The sequence below is a fragment of the Lacerta agilis genome, chromosome 17 (assembly GCF_009819535.1).
Source record: "Lacerta agilis isolate rLacAgi1 chromosome 17, rLacAgi1.pri, whole genome shotgun sequence".
NCBI lineage: Eukaryota > Metazoa > Chordata > Lepidosauria > Squamata > Lacertidae > Lacerta > Lacerta agilis.
Genome location: NC_046328.1, coordinates 35,005,394 through 35,021,762, shown reverse-complemented (window position 1 = coordinate 35,021,762; position 16,369 = coordinate 35,005,394). Strand labels below are relative to the sequence as shown.

The following is a 16,369-nucleotide window of genomic DNA, read 5'->3' as shown; positions in this document are numbered from 1 at the left end:
AGGGGATTGGACCAGACAACCCTTTGGATGCCTTCCAACTCCACAATGCTATGATTATCCTCCACCTCAGGCAGCAAAATGGCTTGGGGCAGTCCTGACTCAACAAATCTCAATGTAGCATGCCCAGGAGAACATCCCTCTCTGGAATGAGCCCTGACACCATGGCCTTTTGACTCCAGGGCAATCCTACTGATATGAGGGAGACCACTCTAATACGTGGGTGGCGCTGTGGGTTAAACCACAGAGCCTAGGGCTTGCTGATCAGAAGGTTGGCGGTTCGAATCCCCGCGATGGGGTGAGCTCCCATTGCTCAGTCCCTGCTCCTGCCAACCTAGCAGTTCGAAAGCACGTCAAAAGTGCAAGTAGATAAATAGGTACCACTCCAGCGGGAAGGTAAACAGTGTTTCCGTGCGCTGCTCTGGTTTGCCAGAAGCGGCTTAGTCATGCTGGCCACATGACCCAGAAGCTGTACGCCGGCTCCCTCGGCCAGTAAAGCGAGATGAGCGCCGCAACCCCAGAGTCGTCCGCGACTAGACCTAATGGTCAGGGGTCCCTTTACACCTTTTCTCTAATACTGGTGAAGTGTGCATTGCAACCTTAGGCCCGTATAACTTGTGCTAATCGAAATCTATTGGATCTGATCGGGGAGGGACTTTGGGAAATTATTAAGGGATATAAATAAGAAAGAGGGGGAATGATTAATATATTAAAGCTGAAGACTTTAAGAGAGGTTGCATTTGTCCGAGGAGACGGTGAATGTGATCTGCTGATGGTGTCACTGGTATCAGTTATTGATGGTCCATTTAAAGGTGATTCCACACCAAATCACCTCGTGCAATGTGCTCTCACGACTTAGATTTTCTTCAAAAAAAAATTATGTGTATGATACCTATGAGATAACCTCAAATTAATTTTTTTAGATTTTTTGGTCCATCATTGTCCATATCACATGTATTGGAAACAAAATAGCTTTGACCATATCATTGCAAAAGTGTTATACACAATAAAATGAACAAGGGCTCTGTGACGTATTTTGTTTTTATCAATGAAACTTAATTTTTAAACTATATTAGATGACATTGCAACCTAAGAGGGTACAATTTTAACTATTCTCACAGATGTGTGAGTTATTTCAGGCTCAAAGCGACCTTAAACCTGTACAAATAATATAATTTTTTGTATTTCCCCCCCTTCAAAATCAATTTATTTTATAACCACAAAAAACACCCTCCTTATTTTTAAAACATAACAAGTACATGGTTAGCCCATTCTACAAAAGAAAAAAGAAAAATGTATGAAACATGTGCTAGTTGTGGTTTGTGCGCTATGGCTTATTGAACCTAGCGGGAATAAAATGACAAAAATTCACTTTGAATGGTCGGCGACCCTTTTCTGTGGCACTTAATACCATTTTTATACCTTATTTTGAAAGAGACCACTCTTAACTTTATTTTGATACCAAATAAGCCCAATCAGTTGAAAAATAAACGAAACAGGAGTTTTTTTTCTAAACTGATGCAGAAATTGCATTAGCCTAAATCATGCGGAAATTGAAATTTTCAAAAAATAATAATCTCCTGCACGCAATTTTGGACCAATAAATCTAAAAAATAAATAAATTAATTTGAGGTTATCTCATAGGTATCTACACATAATTTTTTTGGAAGAAAATCTGAGTTGTGAGAGCACGGTCAAGTATTAAAATCATGTGCTTTGGTGTGGAATGACCCGGAAACTAAAGTTTCAAGGGGGGAGAAGAATGAGTGTGTGTGTGTGTGTGGTGACGTCCTAGATTTTGATTCCTTCAAGCCACGTCACGTCACAATGATTGGGTATGAGACATCTTCCCATATTCTGCTCTCTCCAACCCTGTCTCCAGCATTGACAACGTTCGCTTCTGAACTGCCTCTGTATGGCCTCCGTTAATCCTCAAGTGTTTGGCATTAAAAATACATTTATTTTTGAAGCCTTCATTTCCTGTCATCTGTTGCTCCTTTAAGCGCCCGGCTTGCAACAGGTGAAGCTAAAAATAACTTGCCTTAAAGAGGGGGGGGTGTCTCCCCTCTTCCGTTGGAAAAATGAAATGCATACAAACAGGGTGTCCAGCATGAAGTCAGAAAGTAGAGAATCCCTGTATATCCAATTCAGACACTCCTCCTAACTTCCAACTCCGCAATTCTATGATTCTGTGATTCTAAAGCTACGGAAGTCCACTCTGCTACAGCAGTGGGTCACTCTACAAAGTGTTTTAAACCAAAGACCCACAAGAGGGCGTGCTGAAGTTAATTACCGGTAACTGCTTGGAGGCGTGTAGTGAAAAATTGGCAGCCAGAACGACAGATGATCTGGGCAGGAAATTGAATTAAATTGCAAACAACACCAACTCTGTGCAAAATAGCTGCATAAACGAAATGCTACCACGGTCACACAAAATTCATGGTTCATGTTCACTGACTCTATGCTATATCACTCTTGTACAACGCTTAGAAACTACAATAATAAGCAATAGCTATATCGATGCGGGTGGTGCTGTGGTCTAAACCACTGAGCCTCTTGGGATTGCCGATCAGAAGGTTGGCGGTTCGAATCCCCGCGATGGGGTGAGCTCCCGTTGCTCTGTCCCAGCTCCTTCCCACCTAGCAGTTCAAAAGCACACCAGTGCAAATAGGTGGCGGGAAGGGAAAGGGCGTTTCCGTGCTGAAATAAACTTGGGGTCCTGTAGTGATTTCATGCACTTTATTGCAGCTTGTAAAACAGTGATTGAATTGCCCCCCCCAAAAAAACCCTCAGGCTTTTATATACATTATTTACACAATGAGTCCCGTCTGATTGGCTGATTATGCTTCCCTCCCGGAGCCTGATTGGTCTTCTCCTGCAAGCCAATCAGTTGTTGCATTCTAGGATCCTACTTGCCTATTGTTCTAGGATCCAAGCTTAGTACACAACATGTGCATTCTGATTTCTGTCACGGTGTCCTGTTGCACCAGAAGCGGTTTAGTCCTGCTGGCCACATAACCCGGAAAGCTGTCTGTGGACAAACGCCAGTTCCCTCAGCCTGAAAGCGAGATGAGCACCACAACCCCATAGTCGCCTTTGACTGGACTTAACCGTCCAGGGGTCCTTTACCTTACCACCCACCCACCCATATTACTGGCCCAGCACCTACGTGTTTGAATGGAAATATTTTCCCAGCAGCCTCCAGCTCTCCTTGCATGAGCTCTTGTGTGGACAAAGACCTTATGTGCACATTAGCTCAGTGGCTCCCTAACCTTTTTTTGGTTCCCGGCACCCTTGGTTCCATAAACTCATCCCCAGTGCCCCCTACCCTATGTTGTGAACCACCCTGAGATCTACGGGTATAGAGGTGGTATACAAATTTAATAAATAAAATGATAATGATAATAATCCATAAGAAGCATTATTTAGAATAGTGGCTTGCACCGCCCACTAGAAGCAAGGCAATAAAATTCAAAACAGTAACAAATAATTGCATGCTTATTCAAAAAATCCAATTAAAACTACGTAGTTTAATCGGTTTAACAAAAATGATGAACGTGACCCACTGATACGAGGTTTTCAAAGTCTGATATACATTTACACCTCCAGTGCCCCCCTGCACCATTCTTAGCTCTCAGCACCACCAGGTAATCTCATTTCCCCGCAGGAGGCTGTACCCTTCTCTTTGGGGACCACTGGGTTAGAAAGATTGGTAGCAGAATTTGCAGGTGGTAAGCCCTGGAAGGAATATTCTAAGGAAAAATTACAAAGAAAGAAAGAAAGAAAGAAAGAAAGAGAAAGAAAGAAAGAAAGATTCCTTCTGCAGTCGATCCACTGCCCTTTTGCCTTGTGTGTGCCAACAAGCCCAGGTCACTGCTGGTCACCTGCTTAGATTTCCTCATCCTTGACTAAGGTCCATTTGTCTAAAGCAGGGGACAGTCCGCAGAATGCCAGAGCCTTTCCTTCCATTTCCACGGCCGCCATTGAAACCTGCAGTTTAGAAACTCCAAACAAGCTGAGCTGCTGAAAGGGTGAGCTATTAATTCATTCACTATCATTAATTGGGTTTCTTACCTACCCACGTATCATCCCCTTTGCCTCTTGGCGACCCCATGGTAATCCCACTGCCCCCCCCCCCCCCGCACGTGGCTGCTACTGCCCACTATGAGAATCACTGGCTCAGTTCTCTCAGGCTTCCTAAACTTGGACACCAACCTCCCCAAGGGCGTGCAGGAAGCTCAAATGTGACTCTGTGGTCTGGAGACAAGTTGCAACAGCCTAGCCGTCCTGTCTGGCTGAAGGGGGGGGGGTCTACGCCACACCCACAACAAAATTTCTCTTGCTTTGAAAATCCCCCCTTCTCTCTGCCCTCTAGAATATTGGCCTGGGTTTGTAATAAAATGACCTCTCCCCAAGTTAGTCTGCTCTCTTTCCCCCAGATTTATTTCACAGGCATTTCTCTTGGCCTTGGGGACAGTTCCGCTTTTGCAACTGGAACAAAGAACTTTGGAGCAGCTCCAAAATAAAGTCTGAAAACATTTTTGTGCAACCGCCAATCATCCAGGAGCAGGAATAGGTGAAACTGTTCCTGATGTTTTCAGCCCTAAGTTCGTTTCACCAAATTTCCATACTGGCTTGCATTTTTTTTAAAAAAAATGTGCTCATGAAAATTTATCAGCATTTTAGTGCAAATTTCTCCTAATATCCACATACATATGGATATGTCCAACAGACACAAAGTTGTTTCCTGAATTATAATGCTTTTGGGGGGGGGGCATGCAATATTCACGGGGGGGGGGTGAGCTCCCGTTGCTCTGTCCCAGCTCCTGCCAACCTAGCAGTTCGAAAGCACGCCAAAAAGTGCAAATAGATAAATAGGTACCACTCCAGCAGGAAGGTGAATGGCGTTTCCGTGCACTGCTCTGCTTTTGGTGTTCCATTGCACCAGAAGCTGCTTAGTCATGCTGGCCACATGACCTGGAAAAACTGTGCAGACAAACACTGGCTCCCTCAGCCTGTAAAGCGAGATGAGCACCGCAACCCCAGAGTCGCCTTTGACTGGACTTAACTGTCCAGGGGTCCTTTACCTTTACCTTTTACACATATGCAATCGATTTGTATATACACTTGTTGGCTGGAGAACTTCATTGTAAAATTCAGTGCCAGTTTCAAAGGATGGCTGTGCTTCGGTTCACATATTGTTTCAGAAAGTGTAAATATGGTATGTTTGCCTTGGAATGTGGACTGAATCAGGAAATTGGAATTGTTGACACTGCAGTTTTTGTTGAGGTGCATATATATATATGCCAAAACCACATTTGGGGCAAGTACTCTTTGGCGAGAGAACCTCAGCAGATTTTTATAGTCACAAAATATTCAGCAAAGTCAAGCGTGGAAATAAAGGCCGCTAGACCCTTAAAATGTGGTCTTTAAAGTGAGTTCCAAAGGTCCCCTCTTCCCCCAGCATAGAAAAAGATCACACATTTGGTAAGTTAAAAATAGTTTACTTACAAACTATTTTGTATTTTTGTATTACAAACCATCCAAAGGTCAGGTTCATGTGGATTTCTGCCTGAGAGACCCCCCCCCCCTTTTTGTAGGTAGTGAAGAGAGATTCTCACGAAATAAACTGTTGATCTCTCCCACGCAGAAGAATGAAGGCGCTTGTGGCCACTCTGCTTTGTGTGTTTGTCTTCCCAAAAGGTTTGGAGTGTGGTAAGTCTGTGTATGTTCATAGGGGAGGAGGGGAGAATTAGCTACGGGATGTTTTGTAAAGCTTATCTTGCCTCAATTTTCCTCCCTAAAACCATGGACATCTCCTTTCCTTCTCCGCTTCTGAACCAACAAAAGGGACACAATACCTTATGTTTCAAGACCACTCTCTCACAGACAGCTGCCCTCCAAAAGGACAAAAAACAACAACATATTTTCTTCTCCATCCCAGTTCTCCTTTCCTTTCCTTCCTTCCTTCCTTCCTTCCTTCCTTCCTTCCTTCCTTCCTTCCTTCCTTCCTCCCTCCCTCCCTCCCTCCCTCCCTCCCTCTCTCTCTCTCTCTCTCTCTCTCTCTCTCTCACATATGCAAGACATAGAATGCCTCCATCAGCACCAAAGTTTATTGACCAAAGTTCTCGCAACCCCCCCTTAAAGTTTTGGAGCAATTTCTTAAACATTTCAGCAAAAAAAAACCCGCTTGTACACACACACAGACACACCCAGTTTTTCCAGACATTTCAAAAGGCTGCCGACATCTCCGCCCTCGCCACAAGATAATATCACCAAAGCAACTATCTGTAAACAAACAGTAAATGTCCATAAAAATGGCAAAAGCAGTTCCTCTTCCAAATAGGTTTTATCTTAAACAATTGCTTGTAATTCACTTGTAATATAGAAGAAGATGAAGAAGAAGAGTTTGGATTTGATATTCCGCTTTCTCACTACCCGAAGGAGTCTCAAAGCGGCTAACATTCTCCTTTTCCTTCCTCCCCCACAACAAACACTCTGTGAGGTGAGTGGGGCTGAGAGACTTCAGAGAAGTGTGACTAGCCCAAGGTCACCCAGCAGCTGCATGTGGAGGAGCGGGGACGCGAACCCGGTTCCCCAGATTACAAGTCTACCGCTTTTAACCACTACACCACACTGGCTCTCCACACCAGTGTCAAGCCACAGCAACTAAGATTCAGAGGCGGTGGTCTGAAGTCTGAGGGCTGCTGGACCTCAGCCCTCTCAAAAAAAATACACTTGGGGGCCCAAAAATGCCTCAGCCTCTAGGAGAGTGTATCAGATCTAAAAGGCACCATGGCAAGGAAGGCTGGTGTAGATGATAGGACATTCATTCAGGGGAGATTCCCACATCACCCATCGATGACTCAAACATCATTCCCTTTCTGCAGCAATTTCTTCTTTGACTAACAGCTACATACAGTACACAGTTTTAAAAAATCTGGTTCACCAGATTACGAGTCTGCCGCTCTTAACCACTACACCACACTGGCTCAGTGGTTCAGTGCTCATTTCTTCTCTTTTGGAAGAAAACCTATTGCTTGTGTCCATTGCAGTAGCCATTGTATCGCCACCCTCCTGTTCATTGTTTTATTGAAATTTCCACCCAGCAATGTCTGGGATTTTCCAGTCATATGGCTCTATATAGGGAGATTTTAAAAAAGCCTCAAATTGAATTACAATCAAGGTAAGTAACAAAATAATAAAATAAACAGAAAGGAGATTTAAGAATGCCACATAATGTCATTGGTGCTACTCAACTGCCTAGGAAAACAAACAAATGTTTTTGTTTTTTTTTGCCTGGTATTGAAATGGTGATGAAATTGGCGCCAGTCAAAACTTGCCTGGGAAAACATTCCCTTAACAGCATAGCTACTACAGGGATGCAGGTGGCACTGTGGTCTAAACCACGGAGCCTAGGGCTTGCCGATCAGAAGGTCGGTGGTTCGAATCCCCACGATGGGGTGAGCTCCTGTTGCTCGGTCCCTGCTCCTGCCAACTTAGCAGTTCGAAAGCACACAGTGCAAGTAGATAAATAGGCACCGCTCCAGCGGGAAGGTAAACGGCGTTTCTGTGCGCTGCTCTGGTTTTGCCGGAAGCGGCTTAGTCATGCTGGCCATATGACCCGGAAGCTGTCATGAATCCATCGGCCAATAAATCGAGATGAGCGCTGCAACCCCAGAGTCGTCCGCGACTTGACCTAACGGTCAGGGGTCCCTTTACCTTAAAAGGCCCTGTTCTCTTGCCACCAACCCCTGGACCTTCGTTGGAGGTGGGACACAAAGAAGAACATCAGATTGTTTTTAAGGGGGGGGAGTGATTCTTTAGGCATAGAGGTCTCAGTGTCTGACCCTCCTCTTCATCAGACATCCTAAACTGAGAGGGTGTTTGGCAATTGGGTGGGGATGTGGGGCAGGATTATGAGAATTTGTCATGGTGGTGGCATGAAATAAGACCGCCCAGAGGACTTTACATTGAGAGGTCCACAAGACACTTTCCCACCCCTTTCCCCAATAAAAGCACTCCACCTTTCCTCTCCTGAGTCTAATAAGGAGCCCTTTCTGCGCAGACACGGACGGTTGCATCAACTCCTTGAAACGAGACATCCTCAAGCTGATGGTCAAATGGGAAGATGCCAGCTGCCTCCAGAACCAGCAGGGCCTGGTTCCAAACCTCCTCCAGACCCTCCCCCGGAGCTGCAAGGAAATCAAAACGGCTCTGGAAGGAGCCCCAGGTAGGTAAGCCAGGAAGGAGATGTGCCAGAACAAGGGCTCTTCGTATGAAACGCAAGAGGGTTGGACCAAATGCCCCTTTAGGTCCCTTCCAACTCTATGATCCTATGATTCTGTGCTCACTGCAGTGTCAGGGAATGGTCTGAAAACAAGGACTGGGGAATGCATTCTAAGGCAGACCAGCTTCTCTCCGATGGAGAGCTGTAGGGGGAAGGGTCACCCCCCCCACCGTCCACAGCGTGTTCAGAAGCAGAGAGAGACAGACAGGAGCTGAACAGCTTAGGGAGGAGCTACCCAGTTACGAGATAATGACAAGGGAGCCAGAAGGGAGGGCGCAGCTAGCCGAGACGCCACATGAGAGTGTGGGGGATCCTCCCCCACTGTGGGCTCAGAGGTTTGAACGTATCATGGAGCAAAAGAGGCAGAGGGAGGGATGAACTTCCCATTGGTGCCTTAATTGTTGCGGAGGGAGGAGGGAGGATTTAGAGCAGGGGTCAGCAAACTTTTTCAGCAGGGGGCCAGTCCACTGTCCTTCAGACCTTGTGGGGGGGGGGGAGGCGGACTGTATTTTGAAAAATATATATATATGAATGAATTCCTATGCCCCACAAATAACCCAGAGTTGCATTTTAAATAAAAGCACACACTCTACTCATGTAAAAACACCAAGCAAGCCCCACAAATAAGCCAGAGATGCATTATAAATAAAAGGACTACTCATGTAAAAAAACGCTGATTCCTGGACTGTCCATGGGCCAGATTTAATAGGCGATTGGGCCGGATCTGGTCCCCAGGCCTTAGTTTGCCTACCCAATGATTGCCAGCCAACTACCCTCCTTGCGGAGAACTGCATATTTGTGCTTGAGACTTGATGCTGTAATAAAAGGACCACAAACATACCAAATGCTCATTAATTCTTATCTGTGGAGTTACCGAAGGGAGGGGAGGACTCTCCACGCCTGACACACGGCACGGATTAAAAAACGTGATCAGAGTCAATGCCGCCAACGGAGTGAGGGCCATAACGATAGCCTGCTTGGTTCATCGGCAGATGGTTTGTATTTCCTGAGCACGGAGGATGGTGAGATCTACCAAACCTTCTGTGACATGTCCACCAACGGAGGCGGCTGGACGCTGGTGGCCAGCATCCACGAGAACAACATTTACGGGAAGTGCACCCTGGGAGACCGCTGGTCTAGTCAACAAGGGAACAGTGGCAATTACCCAAGTGGAGACGGCAACTGGTCCAATAACATCACCTTTGGGACGGCTGTGGGCTCAACGTGTGATGACTATAAGGTGAGGCTCTGTTACAGGGATCCTCAAACTTTTTCAGCAGGGGGCCAGTCCACTGTCCCTCAGACCTTGTGGGGGGGGGCGGACTATATTTTGGAAGGAAAAAAAATGAATGAGGGATGATGAGCGTTGTGCGAAAGGGCTCTGGAGAGGGGCTGAGGCCCCTGTGTCTTGCGAGTGGCAGGGGCTGGCGGTGGCGGGACGATGAGCAGTGTGCGAAAGGACTCCAGAGAGGGGCTGGCACCAACAAAGCCCAGCCCCCTTCCTCCTCTAGGCAGGGCAGGGAGAAGCCAGGAGGAGGGAGGGAGGAGGCACCGCTAACTGCTGTTGTGTGGGGGAGAAGGAGGGAGAGGGAAAGAACACACGCACTGGCGATCCACTCGCTGGCAATGCACGTGGCGACTTCCGGACGGTCCACGGGCCGGATTTAGAAGGCAATTGGGCCTGATCCGGTCCATGGGCCTTAGTTTGCCAACCCATGCTCTGTTACCTTTCTTGACCTTCTTGAGGACGCGGGTGGCGCTGTGGTCTAAACCACTATCCCTCTTGAGCTTGCCAATCAGAAGGTCGGCGTTTCGAAACCCCGCAACCGTGTGAGCTCCTGTTGCTCTGTCCCAGCTCCTGCCAACCTAGCAGTTTGAAAGCATGCCAGTGCAAGTAGATAAATAGGTAGCACTGTGGCGGGAAGGTAAACAGTGTTTCCGTGTACTCTGGTTTCCGTCACGGTGTCCCGTTGCACCAGAAGCGGTTTAGTCATGCTGGCAACATGAGCCGGAAAGCTGTCTGTGGACAAACACCGGCTCCCTTGGCCTGAAAGCGAGATGAGCGCCACAACCCCATAGTCGCCTTTGGGTTCTTTACTTTTACCTTAACCTGTGGACAAGATAAGAGATGGTGCTCTTTCTACACACACACATACAGGCAGGCAGACGCCAGCCATAGTCTGGTTTTCGTATGGAAAAATTGACCTGAAGCCTCTCATTCACAGAAGATGATGATGATGATTAAAATTTTAATACCACTCTTTATCCGTAGATCTCAGGGTGGTTCACGGCATAAAAATACAAGATAGAAACACCAATTGCATTATAAAAACAAGAACAAACAATACCGCCCGCCCCCCTGGAAAACACATTTAAAAGGTCATAGGATATTAATCAGCCCTAGGCCTGGTTGAAGAGAAACGTTTTCACCTGGCAGCTGGCTCCTAAAGGTGTATAATGAAGGTGCCAGGCAAACCTCTCTGGGGAGAGCACTCCACAAATGGGGAGCCACTGCAGAAAAGGACCTGTCCCCCTGTTGCCACCCTCCGGACCTCTCAAGGAGGAGGCACACAAAGAAGGGCCTCAGATGATGAATGCAGGTCGCTTCGTATGGGGAGAGATGGTCCTCGAGGTATTGTGAACCTGAGCCATTTAAGACTGCATTGGTCAAAACCAGCACTTTTTAGGTCAAAACCAATGTCGTCTTCTTCTTTTTTAACGCAGACATGCTGCTTCCTTTTCAACCAGTGCATTCCCTATAACAGGCATGTCCAACTCCCAAGAGACTGCGATCTGCTCCCACTTTAAAAAAAAACAACAAAAACCTGGCAGTGATCTACCCATTGGATCGACCTCTACGGCTCAAAAGTGGGCCGCGGAAGTGGCGGTCCGACGACAGAGTGCGCCTGCGCGAAGTGTCACGCAGGTGTACTCCGTCGTCGGGCCGTGCGCTGCTGCTCCCGGGGCGACGGAGCGAGCGGCGGCGCGTGGGGGTGACAAGCGGCGGCCCCTCCTGCCACTCCCCATGCGCCGCCGGTCACCCCGGGAGCAGCAGCGCTGCACGGATGGGGTGCTCGCTCGGCCGTGCGCTGCTGCTCCCGGGGTGGCGGGAGGGACCGCCGCTTGCCACCCCCCCTCCCCTGTCACCCGGGGCGTACCGCCCCTACCGTCCCCCCTAGCGACGCCCCTGTGTGGATGGTCCAGTATGAATCCACCATTGAGGCACTCTGATTGCAGAATAAGGCCCTGACTAAATATATGTGTTTCCCCAACCCTCCTCTGATACTTTACAGAATCCAGGCTACTATGACCTCCAAGCAAAGGATATGGCCATCTGGCATGTGCCAAACAACACCCCTATGAGGGAATGGCGTGACTCTGCCTTCTTGAGGTATCACACCGAGACCGGATTCTTGTCCGTAGAAGGAGGGAACCTTCTCAGGCTTTATCAGGTAATTGATGTGGCTGAATGGACAGTCACTATTCAGTGCCTCAATTGGCCCGGACCTCTCACAAGGAGGTGGTGGTGTGTGCTTGAGAGCAGGAGATTTCCAAATAAGGCCTCAGATGTAGATCTCAGAGGTCCAGGTTCCCATCCCGTCACAGCTTCACTCTGCCCTCTGTTATGACCATGTTAGGAAAAACATGGAAAAGGGCATATTCCATTCTAGGGATCATTAGGGAAAGAACGGAAACTAAAAATGCCGATATCATAATGCTGTTATACCCCCCAAAAAATGTAGTATAAACACCAACAACTGGGGAACGCTGGCCTGCAAGCACTCTAATTGGAGAACAGCCTTTACCAAAGGTGTCATGGGCTTTGAAGACACTCAAACTCAGGACGAAAGGGAGAAACGTGCTAAGAGGAAGGCACGCTTGGCAAACCCTCACTGTGATCAACACCCGCCCGGAAACCTATGTCCCCACTGTGGAAGGACGTGTGGATCCAGAATTGGGCTCTACAGTCACTTACAGACTCACTGTTAAAACCGTCTTTATGGAAGACAATCTTACTTGACTATGAGTGATCGCCAAAGAAGAAGAAGAAGAGCTGTTTTACAAATCTATCACATCTAGAACCACATCTAGAACACTGTGTACAGTTTTGGTTGTCTCAACTCAAAAAGGATACTGTACAATTGGAAGAGGTTCAGGAAAGGGCCACCAAAATGATTAAGGGTGTGGAGCAACTCCCCTGTGAGGAGTTTCGGACTTTTTAATCTAGAGGAAAAGTGAGTAAGAAACATATGAAAAATGTGTAAAATGATGCACGACCTGAAGAAAATGCAATGAGAAGAGTTTTTCCTCCTCTCGTTACACCGGAACTCATTGAAGCTGAAGGTTGGACGATTTGAGAAGTGCCAAAGAAAGTCCTTCTTCACTCAGCACTTAGTTAAAGCTATGGAACTCGCGCCCAGTGATGACCATCGACCTAGATGTCTTTAGAGAGGTCACTGGACAAATTCACGAAGAAGAATGCTATTGATGGCCACCATGGTTATATTCTGCCCCCACATCTGGAGGCAAGGGCGTAGGAAGGGGGACGGTGGAGTGGTCCTCCCCGGGTGTCATCACTGAGGGGGGCAACATTCAGGACCGGTGCTAGGGCTTCTTGCGCCCTAGGCGAGACCACCTTCTGGCGCCACCCCACCAAAGCCTGCTTTAGCGGGAGGTAGGGGTGGTGGAGAGGCAAGCAGCAGTTTCTCCTGCCGCCCGCCCCCTGCCAAAGCCTGCTTTAGCGGGAGCCGGGGGGTGGTTGAGAGGCAAGCAGCAGTTTCTCCACTGTAGCGGAGAAGCTGCTGCTAGCCTGTCCCACCCGCCCAAGCCTGGCCAACGCCCCCCCATTTTTGCGCCCTAGGCAATTGCCTAGTTCGCCTTAATGGACGCACTGGACCTGGCGACATTCAGCGCGCCATCCACCCGCGATTCCCAAGCCTACCCTGAGCTGTCGTGGAAGGGGCAGAGCTGTGCCGCCTTGCTGGCGGCCTTGCTCCCTTCCCCCTTCATTTTGACAGCCTGGGGAGGCTTGGGAGTTGCGGGCCCCCTGCTCCCGGGCTGCTTCAGGGGGGAAGCCTCCACCGAGCTATTAAAAGGAATAGGGAAGGGAGGAAGGCTACTGGCAAAGTGGCACAGCTCCACCCACCCACCCAGGAAGCAGCCCGCCATGGGCTTGCTCCACCCCCCCCGAGCGGCTCGCCCCCTGGGATGCTCGCCATGGTGCCCCCCTGGGACGCTCGCCCCGCCCCCATGGCCCCACTCCCGGGTACACAGCATGTGCACTGTTCCAGGTGCCGGAGCAGCTAGCTCAGCCTCCGTCTGGAGCCTGTAGATGCTTCTGAATGCCAGCTGTTGGAAATCGCAGGAGGGGAGAACAGCTCCTGTACTCAGGCCCTCCTTGAGGGTTTCCTGCATTGGGGCATCGGGTTGACCACTGAGAGAATAGAATACTGGACTTGATGGGCCACTGGTCTGATCCAGCAGGATCTTATGTCCTTAAATTTGATAAAAATAATAAGTAAATAAGCAGGGACACAAGGAGGAGGATGCAATTATATTCCTTTAAACAAATTTGATGCTCAGGCTTGTATGTTTCCAAGTTGAACAGGCCAAGGTCTCTCTCTCTCTCTCGTTTCTTTCCCATTTGTTCTTCTTTCCAGCAATACCCAGTCAAGTTTGGCCTTGGCAGCTGCCCAGCTAATAATGGCCCCATTGTCCCTGTCGTCTACGACACCGGAAATGCACAGCAAACAACCTTCTATTATTCTCCAAATGCCAGAGGCAAGTCAATTCTGGTCTGAATCCACCCACCCACATGGATTTTCCTCAAAGGATCCTGGATACTTTAGTTTGTTAAGGGAATTGTAGCTCAGGGAGGGGTAAGTTGGAACCCCCAGGATTCTGGGGGGGGGGGGAGAGAAGCTGTGTGCTTTAATGTGCACCATCTGTTTTATTTTATTTTTTATTTTTATAAATGATTTTTATTGTTTTATGCTATACTACTACAAAAAAATAAAACATACATTCACATTCATTTTCCAATTTTGGCTAACATAGCCATGACTTCCCTCAGACCTTCCATATGGCTTTCAGAGTTATATCTTAATGTTATACTTCTTTAGTCTACCATTGCTTACATTATCATAAATCTCATGCATACTCTAACTACCATACTTACAATAATATTTCTACACATTAACTACAAAGCTTCTTGAAGTCCTATTAGCGTATTCAACTGCAAATTGTCTTTCAAATAGTTCGTAAACTTAAACCAGTCTTTGATGAATTTCTGGTCCCACTGTTCCCGGATTCTTCCCGTCATTTTGTCCAATTCTGCATATTCCATCAATTTCACTGTCCAATCTTCTTTCGTCGGTATTTCTTCTTGTTTCCACCTTTGTGCTAGCAAAATCCTAGCTGCAGTCACTGCGTATTGGAAAAGTTTAATGTCCTGTTTTTCAATGTCTGTACCTATAATACCTAGTAAAAAGGCTTCAGGTTGTTTTATATATGTGTTGCGGGTGTGAGCTATGTCCCCATGCCTTTCAAAGAGGAATAGACAAATTCACGGAGGAGGAGAAAGCTGTCAATTGCTATCAGTCACCAAGAGTTATGTTCTCTTCCCCCCGCCCCCCGCCTGTCCTTCCAGGTGAATTTGTCGCTGGCTACATCCAGTTCCGGGTCTTCAATCACGAGAAAGCTGCTGTGGCACTCTGCGCTGGGATCAAAGCCACCGGCTGTAACACAGAGACGGTGAGTTGTAAGTTGGCGGAAAGAGAGCCGGGACGGAGCTACATTAGCAAAGAAAAAACGAACTGAATGTGTTTTAGAAACAAACAAAAAAAAATCATTCCAGTAGCACCTTAGAGACCAACTAAGTTTGTTCTTGGTATGAGCTTTCGTGTGCATGCACTCTATGTGGGGCTACCTTTGAAGGTGACCTGGAAACTGCAAATAATCCAGAATGCGGCAGCTAGACTGATGACTGGGAGCGGCCGCCGAGACCACATAACACCAGTCCTGAGAGATCTACATTGGCTCCCAGTACGTTTCCAAGCACAATTCAAAGTGTTGCTGCTGACCTTTAAAGCCCTAAACGGCCTCAGTCCAGTATATCTGAAGGAGCGTCTCCACCCCCATCGATCTACCCGGACACTGAGGTCCAGTGCCGAGGGCCTTCTGGTGGTTCCCTCACTGTGAGAAGCCAAGTTACAGGGAACCAGGCAGAGGGCCTTCTCGGTGGTGGCACCCGCCCTGTGGAACGCCCTCCCACCAGATGTCAAAGAGGACAACAACTACCAGACTTTCAGAAGAGATCTGAAGGCAGCCCTGTTTAGGGAAGCTTTTAATGTTTGATGGATTATTGTATTTTAATATTTTGTTGGAAGCCGCCCAGAGTGGCTGGGGAAGCCCAGCCAGATGAGTGCAGTATAAATATATTATTATTATTATTATTATTATTATTATTATTATTATTATGGCAGGATAAGTTTGGGAGGTCCATTTTTCCGCTAGTGATGCCACTCCCAGTTCTGAGCAAGACTCTCCCAAATTTCTTTTCCCCAGTTCTGTGTCGGTGGAGGGGGGTACTTTCCGGAAGCAAGCCCCCGGCAGTGCGGCGACTACACCGCCTTCGAATGGGACGGCTACGGCACCCACACTGGCTGGAGCGTTTCGAAAGAGCTGCTGGAGTCTGCAATGCTAATCTTTTACCGCTGAGTCCAAGACCGCTGCTGGTTCTCCGAGCGCCAGAGCTTCAGACTGGACAATAAGGACGTTTCCCCCCAGCTAAATCTCATCTCCTGTCAACGAGGCTAATACAGTCGCCTGGTTCATACGAGTCTTAGTCTTTCTTGCACAATCCCATCCAATTCAAGACATCCGCGGGCTAAAGCATCGCGCCACTGCCCACGAATTCTAGTTTCATCTTTTCGCGGTTCCATTCTGACCAAGCAGTCTGCTTACAGTGTTGCGGGGGAACAGAATGAATATCGCTGTTTGGGGGGAGGGATGGCATTTGTCACAAGGGGGTGGAAATTCAGATCAGCCCTGCGTTTGAGTTGCAAAGCTGTTTCTTTCTTT

The 16,369-nt window shown here is 47.8% G+C and overlaps 1 protein-coding gene across 1 annotated transcript; it reads left to right on the top strand.

Moving 5' to 3' along the window:
• Window positions 1–3,932: 3,932 nt before the first annotated feature.
• LOC117039118 (intelectin-like protein) lies at window positions 3,933–16,124 on the top strand. Its single transcript, XM_033136150.1, has 8 exons — window positions 3,933–4,028; window positions 5,648–5,712; window positions 8,066–8,230; window positions 9,280–9,527; window positions 11,581–11,739; window positions 13,948–14,068; window positions 14,937–15,040; window positions 15,854–16,124. Exons 2-8 carry the CDS (start codon window positions 5,652–5,654, stop codon window positions 16,004–16,006), a joined length of 1,011 nt encoding a protein of 336 aa, XP_032992041.1. The 5' UTR covers window positions 3,933–4,028; window positions 5,648–5,651; the 3' UTR covers window positions 16,007–16,124.
• The last annotated feature ends 245 nt before the right edge of the window (window positions 16,125–16,369 follow it).

Bases quoted from the DNA above. Each gene is read 5' to 3' on its own strand.
- LOC117039118 (XM_033136150.1), top strand. From the start codon at position 5,652: ATGAAGGCGCTTGTGGCCACTCTGCTTTGTGTGTTTGTCTTCCCAAAA. The intron at 5,713-8,065 runs GTAAGTCTGTGT...CTTTCTGCGCAG, and splicing joins CCCAAAAGGTTTGGAGTGTG to ACACGGACGGTTGCATCAAC. The intron at 15,041-15,853 runs GTGAGTTGTAAG...TCTTTTCCCCAG, and splicing joins CCGGCTGTAACACAGAGACG to TTCTGTGTCGGTGGAGGGGG.